The sequence below is a fragment of the Pristiophorus japonicus genome, chromosome 8, assembly GCF_044704955.1.
Source record: "Pristiophorus japonicus isolate sPriJap1 chromosome 8, sPriJap1.hap1, whole genome shotgun sequence".
NCBI lineage: Eukaryota > Metazoa > Chordata > Chondrichthyes > Pristiophoridae > Pristiophorus > Pristiophorus japonicus.
Window position 1 is genome coordinate 10,582,631 of NC_091984.1, and position 16,702 is coordinate 10,599,332.

The following is a 16,702-nucleotide window of genomic DNA, read 5'->3' on the forward strand; positions in this document are numbered from 1 at the left end:
GGGAGACGAAGGGGGGGGAGACGAAGGGGGGGGAGACGAAGGGGGGGGGGAGACGAAGGGGGGGGAGACGAAGGGGGGGGAGACGAAGGGGGGGGAGACGAAGGGGGGGGAGACGAAGGGGGGGGAGACGAAGGGGGGGGAGACGAAGGGGGGGGAGACGAAGGGGGGGGAGACGAAGGGGGGGGAGACGAAGGGGGGGGAGACGAAGGGGGGGGAGACGAAGGGGGGGGAGACGAAGGGGGGGGAGACGAAGGGGGGGGAGACGAAGGGGGGGGAGACGAAGGGGGGGGGAGACGAAGGGGGGGGAGACGAAGGGGGGGGAGACGAAGGGGGGGGAGACGAAGGGGGGGGAGACGAAGGGGGGGGAGACGAAGGGGGGGGAGACGAAGGGGGGGGAGACGAAGGGGGGGGAGACGAAGGGGGGGAGAAAGAAGGGGGGGAGAAAGAAGGGGGGGAGAAAGAAGGGGGGGAGAAGAAGGGGGGGCAGTGGAGTGAGGGAGGGAGTCTGAACGGGAGAGAAGCCAGAGTCCCAATCTTCAATGCCCAGTGAGCCCAATCGGCCAGGGCTAGGGACGGTGTTCTTCGGGCCCCTCCCACGCAGCCTGCACAGATTCGGGCTGCGAGGAGCTACTGCACATGCGCGCACACTCTAGTGCGCATGTGCAGAGGTCCCGGCACTGTTCTCAGCCAAGGGCCTGGATCGACCAGACGAAGGAGAGAATACCAAGGTTCTATTCTGAATGGGCGCCATTTCTGTTCTAAAAAGTCGGCGCACCATACGGAGGTGCGTCGTTCTAACCCTGGGGTCAAACTTGGGCCCATCGATCCCATTAATTGCTATATAACCAGGCTAAACTTCCCCCAAGGTTCCCCCTGCCCGAGCCCGGAACTCGCATCTTTCTCCAGTTTCGCTCCGATCTCACATCATAGCCTCTCCATGCTCATTTTGTCCTTGAGACCCACTTCCCGCTCCCTCTACCCTATTCCCACCAAACTGTTGACCACTCAACTTCCTTTTCTGGCTCCCATGTTAGCTGACATTGTTAACGGTTCTCACTTCAGGTACCGCCTTCCCTTTCTTTCAAATCTGCAGTCATCACCCCTCTCCTCAAAAACCAACCCTTGACCCCTCCATCTTTGCAAACTTGCAGCTCATCTCCAACCTCCCTTCCCTCTCCAATGTCCTTGAACGTGTTGTCAACTCCCAAATCAGTGTCCATCTTTTGCAGAACTCCATATTTGAATCGCCCCAATCACGTTTCCACCCGTCACAGTACCGAAACACCCCTCATCAGTCACAAATGACATCCTTTGTGACTGTGGCAAAGGTAAACAATCCATCTTCGTCCTTCTCTACTTGTCTGCAGTCATTGACACAGCTGACCATTCCATTCTCCTCCAATGCCTCTCCACCGTCATCCAGTTGGGTGGGACTGCACTCACCTAGTTCCATTCTGAACTAATCATAGCTAGAGAATCACTTGCAATGGCTTCCCTTCCTGCTCCCGCATCATTGCCTCTTGTGTCCCCCAAGTAATATCCTTGGTCACCTCCTATTTCTCATCTACTTGCTGCCCCTGGGCAACATCTTATGAAAACATGTCACATGTACACCAATACCCAAGCTCGACCTCACTACCACTTCTCTCGACCCCTTCACTGTCTCTAAATTGTCAGACTGCTCGTCAGACATCCAGTGCTGGATGAGCAGAAATTTTCTCCAATTAAATATTGTGAAGACTGAAGCCATTGTTTTCGGTCCCCGCCACAAACTCCATTTCCTGACCACTGACTCCATCCCTCTCCCTAGCATTCGTCTGAGGCGGAACCACACTGTTCGCAACCTTGGTGTCATAACTGACAATCAAATAAGCTTCTGACCACACATCTGCAGCATAACTAAGACCGCCGATTTCCACCTCAGTAACATCGCCTGTCTCCATCCCTGCCTCAGCTCATCTGCTGCTGAAACCCTCATCTATGCCTTTGTTACTTCTAGACTTGACTATTCCAAAGCACTCCTGGCTGGCCTCCCATGTTCTACCCTACCTACACTTGAGGTCATCCAAAACTCGGTGCCTGTGTCCTAACTCGCACCAAGTCCCATTCACCCATCATCCCTGTGCTCACTGACCTACACTGGCACCCAGTTAAACAACGCCTCGATTTCAAAATTTTCAAATCCTCCATGACCTCGCCCCTCCCTATCTCTGTAAATCTCATCCAGCCCCACAACCGCTCCCCACCCACCCACATATCTGCACTCCTCTAATTCTGCCCTCTGGAGCATTCCTGATTATAATCGCTCAACTATTGGTGGCCATGCTTTCAGTTGCCTACGCCCCATGCTCTGGAATTCCCTCCCTAAACCTCTCCACCTCTCTTTCCTCCTTTAAGACGCTCTTTAAAACCTACCTCTTTGATCAGCTTTTGGTCATCTGCCTGAAGTTCTCCTTATGTGGTTCAGTGTCAAATTTTTGTCTTGTCACACTCCGGTAAAGCGTCTTTGGACATTTTACGATGTTAAAGGCGCTATATAAATAAAAGTTGTTAAAAAAAAAACGCGGATAGCCACATTGCCAAGGGTCATATATGAATGGTCACTTGGGCAATTTAGATATCAGGGTGATACCATTAGGTGCCAGCACTCAATCATTCCTAGTAAGAATCTTTTGTAGACAAGAAAGTTGGCCAAGCAAAAAACTACCTTTTGCAAGAACTAAAAATAAGCCACATAAATGCAAATCTGTTTTTTTTTTACAAAGTCTGATTGCCACACCATCAAATACTGCCCGATCTAAGCTCAGCACAAACCAGTATTACAATGGTCAGCGCAACAGAATGTCTGTCATGACACCACTGTAATCAGGAAGTTTAAAAAAAAATGGAATTACAAAAAAAAAGCTCGTGCACCTCTGATTTCCCAAACAGTCATATTCAGGCTGCTATTTAAACCGACAATTTGGCATTAAAGAAGTAGCTCCTTTCTTCAAACTTGGCCATGCACATTTTAAACTGATAATGATCAGAATGTGTATATCCCAAGTACTTTCCAGTAATTTCATGAATTATTATTTTATTTTTAAAAACTAAAAATACCACTTATTGCAGTGCTGCACTAAATCAACGCTGAATTATCCTGGGCGGGGTGATTTCTTCTGCTTGCTGTGTACAGCATCATAAATGTAGGAATATTTTCCATTACAATTGTTAAAAATACTGAATTGAGCAGAAAACATTTTCCCATATTTGTTCATGATGTCACGACAGAGCAAAGAAAGAATCATTCATATATTCCAGAATGGTTTTCCAGTCAATGCTTGGGAGTCAGCCACAAACATTTTCTCAGCCATATTCAATAGTATAGCTCTCACCTTAGAGTCAGAAGATCGAGGGTTCAAGTCTCACTCCAGAGATTGGAGCGTAGAATCGAGGCTGCCATACGGAGGGAGTGCTGCACATTAGAAGTGACGTCTATCGAGTGAGACATTAAAAGCGATGCGCAAAATATCCCACGACATTTCTAATAATCAGGTGAGTTCTCTCTGATGTCCTGCCCAATCATCATCACCGTCATCGGCAGTCCCTCGGAATCGAGGAAGACTTGCTTCCACTCTGAGTTCTTATGCAACTGAACAGTCCAATACGGGAATTAGTCTGTCACAGGTGGGACAGACAGTCGTTGAAGGAAAGGGTGGGTGGGACTGGTTTGCCGCACGCACCTTTCGCTGCCTGCGCTTGTTTTCTGCACACTCTCGGCGATGAAACTTGGTGCTCAGCATCCTCCCGGATGCTCTTCCTCCACTTAGAGCAGCCTTTGGCCAGGGATTCCCAGGTATCAGTAGGGATGTTCCATTTTATCAAAGAGACTTTGAGGATGTCCTTGAAATGTTTCCTCGGCACACCTAGGGCTCTCTTGCCGTGTAGGAGTTCAGAGTAGAGCGCTCGCTTTGGGAGTCTTGTGTCAGGCATGCGAACAATGTGGCCCGCCCAATGGAGCTGGTTGAGTGTGGTCAGTGCTTCAATGCTGGGGATGTTGGCCTGGTCGAGGACGCTAACGTTGGTGCGTCTGTCCTCATAGGGGATTTGCAGGATCTTGCGGAGACATCGTTGGTGGTATTTCTCCAGTTATTTGAGGTGTCTACTGTACATGGTTCACGTCTGAGCCATACAAGAGGGCGGGTATTACTACAGCCCTGTAGACCATGACCTTGGTGCCAGATTTGAGGGCCTGATCTTCGAAGACTTTTCCTCAGACGGCCGAAGGCGGCACTGGTGCACTGGAAGCTGTGTTGTCCCTCAACTATCACTATAACAGATTAACTGGTCATTACCACATTGCTGTTTGTGGGAGTTTGCTGTGCGCAAATTGGCTGCTGTATTTCTTACACTTCAGAAGTACTTTATTAACTGCAAAATGCTTTGGTACATCCTGAGGTCATGTAAGGTGCTGTACAAATGCAAGTTTTTCTTTTCTTTCGAAAATGTTAAGAGAAAACTTAAATGATATAAATTGAAGTGCTTGGTACCAAAACAGGAAGTCTAACCAACAGAAGCAATTCTAAAATTTGAAGACAAACTTTACAAAAAAATTGGATAAATGGTGAGCGCCAGCGAACAACTTGTTGAAAGAAAAGCTAACACAGTTCACGCACATAAGAACATAAGAAATAGGAGCATCAGTAGGCCATACGGCCCCTCGAGCCTGCTCCGCATTCAATAAGATCCTGGTTGATCTGATCATGGACTCAGCTCCACTTCCCTGCCCGCTCCCCATAACCCTTTATCCCCTTATCGTTTAAGACAAGGGCGGTAAAAGAACCAATTAGTTAAAGTTACTAAAAAAGTCACAAAAGTACCCTGGAGTGAATAACTGCATTCAAATCCACAACATGATCTGGCCGAATGCAAGGAAATCTGCAAATGCTGAAAATTGAAATTAAACATTGAAAATATTGAACATAGCAGGTTCTATCAACATCTGACAAGATGGGTTAACATTTTGGTTATGAACCCTTTACAGAACACACAATGGGCCCAAGTTTCCACATGATTTGCGCCTGATTTTTAGGAGCAACTGGTGGAGAACGGACTATCTTAGAAATCGCAATTTTCCACATTTTTTTTTCTGCAGTTCTAGTCAGTTAGAACAGTTCCACTTTGGAACAGAATTTTTTCTTCGAAAGGGAGCGTGTCCGGCCACTGACGCCTGATTTCAAAGTTTCCACAGTGAAAACGTACTCCAAACTAACTTAGAATGGAGCAAGTGAAGATTTTTGTAGAACTGAAAAAAACCTGTTCTACACATTAAAAAAATCAGGCGCAGGTTACAAATTAGGCGTAGGGAACGAGGTGGGGGGGGGGGGGGGGGGAAAGGGAAGTCATTAAATTCTACAATAAATCCTTAGTTATACTTCTACAAATATTATACAAATAAATCCAACCTGAATAAAAATTTATAAGCAAAGAAAAGATTAAATAAACCATCTTCCTACCTGTGTGAAAGTTCTTCAGGCAGGCCTTTAGGAAGCGGTTTGCCGTCGGGACAGAAGGCTGAACGGGCAGGGCCCGAGATTTCGGGCAGGGCCTGTCCCCAGCATCAGAGGTAGGTGACGTTGGGTCGGGTCGGGGTCGGGGAGAGAGGTTCGGTTCGGGTCGGCTGGGGGGGGGGGGAAAGAGAGTGGGAGGGAGGGAGGTCAGGTCGGGTCGGGGGGCGGGGGGGGGGGAAGGAGGTTGGGGGTCAGGTCAGATCCAGTCCGGGGGCGGGAGTAGAGTCGGGTCGAGTCGGGTGGGAGCGGCAGACGCAGACGGGTTGAGTCTGGGGGGGGGGGGGGGAAAGACGACAGGAGCGGTAGCGACAGGCGGGTCGGGTCGGTTCTGAGGGGGGAAGCAGGAGCGGCAGCGACAGGCGGGTCGAGTCGGGGGGGGGGGGGGAGCTGGAGCGGCAGACGGGTCGGGTTCGGTCCGGGGGGGGGGGGGGGGGGGGGGGGGGGGAGAGAAGAGAGAAGCGGGAGCGGCAGATGGGTCGGGTCGGGGGGGGGGGGGGGGGGGGGGAAAGAGAGAGGAGAGGAGAGCAGGAGCGGCAGACGGGTCCGGGGGGGGGGGGAGCAGGAGCAGGAGTCGGCAGGAAGCAGGCCGTGGAAGGAGCCTTCTTCACACAGCCCCAGTGAGGCCATTCGGCCAGGGCTAGGGGCTGCGTGCTTTGGGACCCTCCCACACAGTTTCGGGCGCCTAGAGCGACTGCACTTGCGTGCCCACTGTAGCGCGCATGTGCAGAGGTCCCGGCACTGTTTTCAGCGCAGGGACCTGGCTCCGCCCCCCTACAGCTCATGCTGCGCCGCGCCGAGGGCCAGAGGACCTGCAGGGAGGTGGAGAATACGGAGGGTTTTTTTAGGCGCATTTTGTCGTGTGGAAACTCGAGCCCAAAGTAACTCGGGCAGGTAGAAGGGGAAATTTTTTTAAAATTAACTTTAAAAAAGCGGACTATGGAAATGCATGACTGATGCATGGTTCCTCTGTATCACCACTAAAAATTAACCCTGTTGCTCCTGCAAATATATTTGCTGGGTGAAAATTGCACATTTGTATACATCAACAGTCTTCACTAATAATTCCTTTCGTAGGTGATGCTAACTTAACGAACTATTTGATTAACTGACAACTGGTGTTAATCTCCAGGACTGCTTACAGCACTGTCAAACCACAGCAGCATAATCTTGGCAGTTAATATAATCCAACTACATGCAATTCCCATTATTTTAAATGACAAAATAAAACTATTTGAGGTGTACTATAGTGAAATTATTTGGGTGGATAATGACATACCAACCATGGAAAATTGAACAACCTCCCAAGAATATAAGAAATAGGAGGCGGCCATTCGAGTCTCCTCCACCATTCAATTAGATCATGGCTGATCTTCGACCTCAATTCCACCTTCCTGTATTTTCTCCATATCACTCGATTCCCTTATTATCCAAAAAATTATCGATCTCTGTCTTGAATATACTAACAATTCAGCATCCACAGCCCTTTGCGGTAGAGAATTCCAAAGATTGACAACCCTTTGAGTGAAGAAATGTCACCTTATCTCAGTCCTAAATGGCTGACCCCTTATTCTGAGACAGTGATCCCAAGTTCTAGACTCTTCAGCCAGTGTAAACATCCTCTCAGCATCTACCCTGTCAAGCCCTGTAAGAATTTTACATATTTCAATGTGATCAGCTCTCATTGTTCTAAACTCCAGGGAATATAGGCCTAGTCTGCTCAATCCTCATAGGACAATACCCCCATCCCAGGAATCAGTCCTGTGAACCTTCATGGCAGTCCCTCCAAGGCAAGTTTATCCGTCCTTATTGTGAGGAGACCAAAACCGTACACAGTACTCCAGGTGTCATCGCACCAAGGCCCTATGTAATTGTAGTAAGACTCTTTACTCTTGTACTCCAATCCCTCTGTAATAAAGGCTAACGTACCATTCCCCTTCCTGGTTGCTTGCTGCACTTGCAAGTTAACTTTGTCATTTATCTGCAAGGACACCCAGGTTCATCTGAGCAACAACATTTTCCAGACTCACCTTTCAAAAAATACTGTTTTTCTATTTGTCTGACCAAAGTGGATAACTTCACATTTCTCCACATTATACTCCACCTGCCATGTTCTTGTCCACGCACGTAAGCTGTCTATGGCCCTTTGCAACCTCTTTGCGTCCCCCTCACAGCTTACTTTCGCACCTAAATTTGTATAATCAGCCAACTTGGATAAATTACACTCGGTCCAATCATCCAAGTCATTGATATAGATTGTAAATAGCCAAAGCCCAAGCACTGATTCTTGCGGTACCACACCAGTTACAGCCCGTCAACTCAAGTGATTACTCGGTTTTCTGTCCATTAACCAATCATCTTACTAATACTGCATTACAACCCAATCCCATGAGCCCTAATTTTGTGTAATAACCTCGTGTGGCACCTTATCGAATGCTTTTTGAAAATCCAAATACACTACATCCCGTGGTTTCTTTATCTACCCTGCTAGTTACAACCTCATTTGTCAAACACTATTTCCCGGTCATAAATCCGTGTTGACTCTGCCCAATCATATAAGTGCCCTGTTACCACGTCCCTAATAGACTCTAGCATTTTCCCGACGACTGACGTTAGGCTAACTGACCAATAATTCCCATTTTCTCTCTCCCTCCTTTTATGAATAGCGGGTTACGTTTGCTACTTTCCAATCCACAGGGACTGTTCCAGAATCTAGGGAGTTCTGAAAGATCTGGACGACCTGTTCTGGGGAAAAAAAAGCAAAATTCCTGTAACTGCCTCAGTTCATTTTCCTTGAACTAATTTATTCCTGCTCCCTTTCTCTGAATGCTTGTCTGCTCCATCTTTCTCCATGTCCCTCCTTCCTTCCATGTCTACAGGTCTCAACTCAACACTGAGTACACATAACATACTTCATCTTATGTCATCTCACTCTCTGTCTCATACAGATAACGAACTATTCCACATTTACAATCTGCTCGGAGATTAATCAATGCACACGAACTGAAGTAGAAGCCATATATATTGGTTAGTAAACTGGTTTCTCTGACAGAAGTTTATAAATTAAGTAGCTGAGCCAGAGACCAGATTCAATTTTTATCTGTACGGAGTTGCTCATCTTAGCTGGAGTGGAAGTAAGGCACAAATGTTCTGAGTTGGGGAGGTGAGAGAAGGAGTATTCAGGAGTTTCCACTCCTGATCACTGTCCAGCATCTCCTGCACAAGTGCACATGTGGACATACTGTGAAGACAGGATTTGGGTCAGTCCCTCAACATATGAGACACAGTTAAAAAGCCTGCTGATACTCAAATGTCAAGACTTCCACATAAATAATGACCATTTCAGCACAGTAACAGACACTCTTGGAACCATATCCCAGCATGAGAAGAGGGAACGGGACAAAACTAGTTCAAAAAAAAAAACTTGATAATGTCAAACTGCAGTATTGTTCAGCAGGGAATATTAATCAACGTTTAATGAAATACTGGTTGAACCTTATTCCAGCACCACCCCTCGTCTGGCACCATTCCCGGCCGCATGCACAGAACTACGACATCAACTGGGCCTTTATACACGAGTTTAGATGGATGAGAGGGGATCTCAGAAACGTATAAGATTCTGACAGGACTGAACAGGTTAGATGCGGGAAGAATGTTCCCGATGTTGGGGAAGTCCAGAACCAGGGGACACAGTCTTAGGATAAGGGGTAGGCCATTTAGGGCTGAGATGAGGAGAAACTTCTTCAGAGTTGTTAACCTGTGGAATTCCCTACCGCAGAGTCTCGTTGATGCCAGTTCATTGGATATATTCAACAGGGAGTTAGATATGGCCCTTACAGCTAAAGGGATCAAGGGGTATGGAGAGAAAGCGGGAAAGGGGTACTGAGGCGAATGATCAGCCATGATCATATTGAATGGTGGTGCAGGTTCGAAGGGCCGAATGGCCTACTCCTGCACCTATTTTCTATGTTCCATGTCCTTCCTTGCTGCTGACTCCTGCAATCGCTGACCTCACTCCGCGATCCAACCCAGACGATCTCTGCCGCACTCTCAGCCAGCCAGCCCCGATATCCCCTTGCTCAGTACTTGTATCCAATTTAACGTAACCACCCCTCGCCCGGAAAAATCCCTTATCCGGCACAGGCCAGGTCCCGGATAAGAGAGGTTCAACCTGTACTTCTAAAACTATTATAGCAAAGAACTTCAACATTTGCAATACCGCAGTGGATTAAGAAACAATCCTTCTCCACAAAAATATTACTGGATACAAGGTAACAGTAACTGAGACCAAAGTGAGGATAAAAGACTTGGAGAAGCCATTGTTGCTACTAATGATGTGGCTGGTATTCTAAAACAGGAGATGATGCAAAATTCTTATTCAAATCGAAAAGTCCTTTTCCAGTCAGCTCCATGTTTAGACATCAGGTAGTTTTCACAGCCTGCAGAAGCTCTCCTTGGAGTGCCCGTTCAACCAACATTAAAAACAGATTCACTGGTTCATCTCATTACTGTACGAGAGATTTTGCAGTGTGCAAAATGGTTGCCTTTGTTGCCTCCAAACAGTCTTTCCATTTAAAAGTAATTCATTATATGTCAAGTAATCAGACATTTCTTGAGAAATACGATAAGCCACATTATAAATTCAAGTCTTTCCTTTTTGCTACACTACAGAAGATCCATTGGCCACATGTAAATAAAAATCTAATGTGACAACATCAATATTAGCAATCAGCAAAACACTGTCTAACCAGCACCGTCCATATAAATGTTCTTCATAGATTTACATGATGTCAAATAAAAATGACAAAAGAACATCCTATATCAAGAAATAAGAAATGATCTTTGAAAGTCAATTAAAGCATCACTGGATATTTAGATGTTAATTTGTGTAAAGAATGTCAGATGCCCAGAGAGGATCCCCTCCATGAGCTAGGAGAATCAGTGTGGACTTGATTTGGAACGTATTCCTACACTCTTAGAAGGAAAGAACTTGCATTTTATATAGCTCCTTTCACTTTCTTAATATATTACAAAGCACTTTATGACCAATGAATTACTTTTGAAGTGCAGTCGGCAAACATGATAGTCAATTTGCACAGAAGGTCCCACAAACAACAATGAGATAGATGATTAGTTAATCTGTTTTTGATGGTGTTGGTTAAACAACAACTTTTATTAATATGGCTCCTTTAATGTAGTAAAACATCCCAATGTGCTTCACAGCAGTGTTATAAGACAAAATAGATAAATTTGACATCAAACCACATAAGAAGAAATTACAGCAAATGACCAAAAGCTTGGTTAAAGAGGCAAGTTTTAAGGAGCGTCTTAAAGTAGGACAGAGGTGTAGAGAGGATAAACTTTGACCAGGACACTGGGAGAACTCCCCAGCTCCTCATTAAATAGTGCAATTGGATCCCTTACACCAATCTGAAAAGGCAGGTGGGTCCTTAGTTTATCATTCCATCTGAAAGAGGGCACCTCCAACAATGCAGAACTTTCACTATTGCACTGAATGTCAGATTATGTTAGTCCGTTCTCATACTTGACCCTCGCAATTTTACCCTGCTTTGGATCAGTCAGTTGCTTAGAATTTATTTGTTTGCTACGTACTGGAGAGTCTTAGGTTTTTCAGCCTGTTTTACCTCATTTGGGGGTAGCAATCCCAGCATTTGTTTTATACGTGGTGCTGCGCTTTGGGTTCTTAACCCCAAGTGATTCTCAGTGCTCTGCTCAATCACTGGGTACCTGACCAGATCCACTTTGACCATTTTAAGCAACAGGACTGTTGTTAAGAATGACAACCCATCTATACTTGCAAAATGCAACTCACCACTTGTGAATCAAAGAAAAGCTTTTAATTTGCAGTGGAATACAGTTAATAATTTGTCACATTATACAGTACCAAAAACAAAAAGATTGTAAAATAAGGAGAATTTTTGTGTCAGTTTGATAAAAATTCATGGACAGCGCCAAGCTGTGAAAATCTAACCAATACAAGGCTCGTGTCCAACTCCTTCCCAATACCCAGTTGAGTGCAAGTGTTTACATTCCTGATTTAACTTTATATTTCCCAGAAATGGTTTGACCTTAAAAGTTCCTCAGTGCAACACAAGTTCTCAATTTAATATTTAGCACTAGTGGCTTGAGAAAAAAATTGTTGTGTTTGCTCTTAATGTTTTCAAAGCTAGAACAAATATTAAAACACTCAAGAGGAAATATTATATTTTACTTCTGTCCCCCTCTCTCCCCCCACCCTGTGCTGATCTCAGAAGCAGCAAGTGGTTGATTGAACTTCTCATGATCCAAAAGAATTCACATTGTGGATTAAAAAAACAGGTTCCACCTATATCCCAGCAGCTGTTTCCCCTTAAAATAACTGCAAAATAAAATTTGAAGTTCTAAAGATGGATGTGCTTAGAAATGATTTTCTGTTCTTGAGGTGCACTACAGAAATCTCAGCTGTTGAAGATATTGTTGTCGTTCAGGGATTGGGCAGAGGAGGCTGTAAGGAAATGAGCAATACTAATAAACTTCTGAAGGGGCCAAAAGAATCAACTCAGTATTAAACAGTGATAGATTTAAAAAAAAATATTCATTCTTGGGATGTGGGCCTTACTTGGAAGGCTGGCATTTATTGCCTGTCTCTAATCGCCCCGAGAAGGTGGCTGTGGTCGGGTTTCTTGAGATGCTGCAGTGCGTGTAGTTCCAGGATTTTGGACTTGTGTAGGATTTAAGTGTTTATTAATGATTAAAATTGATTCGGTGTATGTATAAATGTTAAAAGTGTAGATTATACGGAAAGGCCCGTTTGTGTTGAAACAAAATGAAAGCCCACAGAGCCGCCACATGGGTTTTGTGTATTGGAAAGTCATTTAATCTAATCAAGTGATGGCTGAACCAGGCCAGACAGCCACATGTGTGAGAAGAGCCAATAAGGAACTGCTCTGGAACCAAGACCCAATTCTGAGGCTTTCAGAGGGACAATGCTTTTGAGAGGTATAAAGAACTCAGCCAAAGACTTTTCTCTCTCTCTTGAACCAGCCAGCCAAGGGGAAGTAACGTATATCACTCTATTAACTGTACCCTCACTGTGCACCGCATGGTGACACGTAATGTAACTTGATGAACGTTCCACAGATTGTATGAATCGTACCTTGAAATGTAAAGTAAAGAAATGTATTGAACGGAACTGCGGTCAGCATCCAAATGTAATGTATGGAATTGCTGACCGCATCCAAATGTACTGAACTGCTTCCCAATGTATTGTGCAAATTTTTATATGAATAAACTATATTTTGAAATTTTAAAAATCACTCTTTATTATAACCTCATTGTATCTGTTGTAACTAAGGTGGATATGCATGTTTGTGTGTGTATTTTTCATAAACTGTTCCAAGTGTTTAAGAATTGTCTCAGTCAAATTTAATGCCAGAGATTCAGAAATCTTACACTTGCGACTATGAAGGAATGGAAATAAATGTCCAAGTCGGAATGGTGTATGACTTGGAGATGATGTTCCTGCTGCCTTTACCCTTCTAGCTGGTGGGGGGGGGGGGGGGGGGGTCACGGTTTGGTTAGTGCTACCAAATAAACCGTAGCAAGTTACATCCTGTAGATAGCACACACTGTAGCCATGGTACGCCGGCATTGGAGGGAGTGGATGTTTAGGCTAGTGGAAGTGTGGGACAAATCCCACTGTACACTGGGTGAACTGACATTTATAACCTTAATGACCACAGGGGCACAACTGGCCAGTGTCCAGTCAAGAAGGGAGGGGGAGAAAAACAGCTGACCTACTCCTGATTGTTAGTGATCCCAATTGAAAATGTGCACACACAGGCAGGGTCTGACTTGACTACAATGTACCTCACAGTTGATTAGCCTACCAACTATCACAAACATACTTGCAATACGGCAAATTAGGAGGTCAGCCTTTAAGAGGAGAGGGAACTGAAATTGGATGGGGGGGGGGGGGGGAAGGGAAGAATATGTTTTTTTGTGAGCTTCCTAGTATAGATATTAGGAGAAATATGCTGTGGCTCTTTCCCCAGTAGAATTAATCTATTGATCTTAGTACAGCAAGATTGCATTTAATAACTTTGCTCACCAAAACCTAAAGGGTAATTTAGCAGCAGCAAAATGTTGCCATTAGGTAGCATATTTCTGGCAATCTTATACAAAAACATTTGAAACGTACAGTAAACTTACTATAATTATCCCAAATGATTGTGTATCCAGAGATCAAGACACCTTCATGCTCCACAGGCAGACTTTGCTCGGTAGCAGCCACCTTTGGTTGTCTGTGAAAAATTCTGCTCGCTAAGACTTCCAGTTTAACCAGAGCTGAAGAGGTTTTTGAAGATTCTGGCCCGGTGGACTGGTAACCGATTAGATCCTTTTGTTGGGCCATCTGCCACTTTGGGTCACATTAAAGATTTTTATAGTAATTAATAAGTGTTGAAAATGTGTAGCACAGTGATCTTCTTAGAGTAGCTAGGGGTCTGTAGATTGAGCAAACTTCCTGTTTGCAACCAAAAAGGCTGCCACCCCAATCAGCAGTTTGACCACAGATGGTAAGCTACAACTGCAGTTTCCGGTTGACACGAAACAGCATATTTCACAAGCTTCACTTAATAAGATCATTTGAAAACCAGTTATTTTACCAAACAGCTTCAATATTTTTTAATTTTAAAACGGTTATGATAATTTAATTCTATGTATTTCAACTGCTTAAAAAATAAATCAGCCCAAACGTGGAAAAGTTTGAACCAAAATAGTATTTCCTGTAAGTGAGTCTGAGAGAAACCACAAAACTGTTTGAAAATACTTGAGAAATAATCATAGCCCACGTATTTTCAGTAGTCAAAGGTTATAAACTCCTAGTTTTTTTTTTGCCAGTTTTCTCCCCTCCTGAACGCACTGACTGACTCTTACTTGCTGTATTTTGTCCCCAAGCCTCCAATCTTTACGTGAGCCTAAACAGAGTGCATCAGCAGGGAGCTTCAAAGCAAAGTCCAATCAGAGCTTCATCTGTGGCTCTTGCAGCAGGCAGGCCTAAGCAGAGGTCACTGAATAGTGATGAGCAACAAGAACGCCGGCTGTTTTTGTCCCCTCTCTAACCGAGTGGCACTGAGGCCAAATGCAGTGCTCAACTAAGATCAGCTAATAGCACTGAATGGGAGTGGAGCTTAGGACCTTCTGGTTCGTATACCTAACAGAGCTTTTACCCATTAGGTACCTGGGGGTGTACTCACCTGACAATTGTGCAACAAATCTACGCTAGGAAAATGGATTACCATTTAAGTGTGGACACCAAATCTAATTTCCTTCTTAAATTTGTGTCTTTAGGCACTTGAAAAAAAAAGGTGGTATGGAAATGGCTATATAACTCTTCGTTCCCCAACGTTGTACATGTTTTAGTAGAGTACCATTTTCAAAACCAAGAAGAAGGATTAATCAATTACTTGTTCAGCTCAATAGGTCAGTATAACGTCTCGTTGCTGCTTACTATTACAGGTAGTGATTTAACCTCAAGATCTTTTAAATGGTTCCAATCTATAACAGCTTTTATTGAACAAATTAATTTTAGCACGACAGCATACTTTGCTTATTCCATTACAATGCAGATAAGTGCATTAAAAAGTGGCCAGTTATATATATCTAACAGAAAGGCACATTATTAATTGATATGTTACACTGAGTAAAGGCTGAAAATCAACTGGTTATAAAGAGAAAAAACAAGTAATAATGTTTCAGATGTGTACTCTATCAGAACTGAAGGTTGCAGTCTTCAGTTCGGAATAAATTGCCATAACCTGCCTTTTCTCTTTGCAGTTGCTGACTGGCCTGTGTAGATCCAGCATTTTCTGTTTCTTTATTTCAGATTTTCAATTTTTCCCTTCTATTTTGTTGTAAAAAGACTGTTCAGCAAGTATGGATGAGTTGGGAGCAGGGGAGAAGGAAGGATGAGAACATACACTGTAATTTACCACTAAAACAGCAGTACCCCAAATAATTAAACTTTCTTCAAATGGAAGCCAACTTGGGGTGAAATGGGTAAATAGATTACATTTGTGCAGTGGAAAAATAGATCAGTACATAGGTCTTTAAAAATAACATGCACCCAGTCACTTGAAGCAAAGCAATGTGACCTTCCTCTTCCTTTCTTATATGCATAATACATGGAACCGATATCTTTACTTCTTTCACCACCAGACGCATTAAAGTCAACATGGAACTTGGCAGCTTTGCAGCACAGAAAAGTGAAACTTCATAGAAAAAAACCTGCATTTATATAGCCCCATGTACATAGTCAGGAAGTCTCAAAGCACTTTACAACCAATTAATTACTTCTAAGTGCAGTTGCTGTTATTTTGTAAGCAAATGCGACAGCCAATTTGTACATAGCAAGGCCGAGAAACAGCAAATGGGGTAAATAACTAGTTAATCCATTTTCGGTGGTGGGAGCAATGTTGGCTAGGACACAAGAACTCCCTGCTCGTCCTCCAATCTTTAACATCCATCTTTTGTGAAATAAGTATGATCACGCAAAGCAGATAAATAGCTTTTAAGGACATAAAACAAATGAACAATTTATAAATGCGAATAGATAAAGCTATGCACACCAAATAGACAGGCTTACAAATAGGTACCGGTAAATAAAACCAATAGCCTGAAGGAGAGTGAAAGGGAAGCAACATAGTATCAGTTACCATGACAGCATTAACCACTGAAGTGTTTTTAAACAGTTATTTTTCCCTCCCGCCAACGTTCAACCATACTGACAATCTGAAGTGATCCCTGCCTGCATCAATCCAAATCATTCATCTCATTGCCAGTGCAAACTCACCATAGCCTCAATCTGCACAGATCCAGGCATAAAAGAAAATCCACTTTTGGAGTAGGTTTTATGACAGTACCAATTCAAAGACAATACAATGCAAATGATCAAACATTTGCTGCTGCATTTGCTCCATCTGTCATGTGTAGCAGAAAAAATGGTATGTAGTTATGCAAAAACAGTCCGACATGCATACATGTTAAAATACTATCCTCTAAGACAGTTTGCCAAGAGCCAAGTAGCAGCTCAAATCAAATCTATCAATGAAAATTCAACCAATTCAATTAAAGAGTTACAGCCCTTAATTATACAC

At 44.1% G+C, this 16,702-nt stretch overlaps 1 protein-coding gene across 2 annotated transcripts in view; it reads right to left on the reverse strand.

Moving 5' to 3' along the window:
* Window positions 1-16,702, reverse strand: part of LOC139268411 (cAMP-dependent protein kinase catalytic subunit beta) — a 185,281-nt gene that overhangs the window by 80,622 nt on the left and 87,957 nt on the right. The window contains exon 1 of one of the 2 annotated variants that reach the window (XM_070886509.1): window positions 13,758-14,038. The exons of the other annotated variant lie outside the window; for it this stretch is intronic. Coding sequence (XP_070742610.1) covers window positions 13,758-13,959 — 202 coding nt within the window. The 5' untranslated portion in view covers window positions 13,960-14,038. Of the gene's footprint in view, window positions 1-13,757; window positions 14,039-16,702 lie in introns of those variants that run through there. 2 annotated transcript variants of the gene reach the window in all.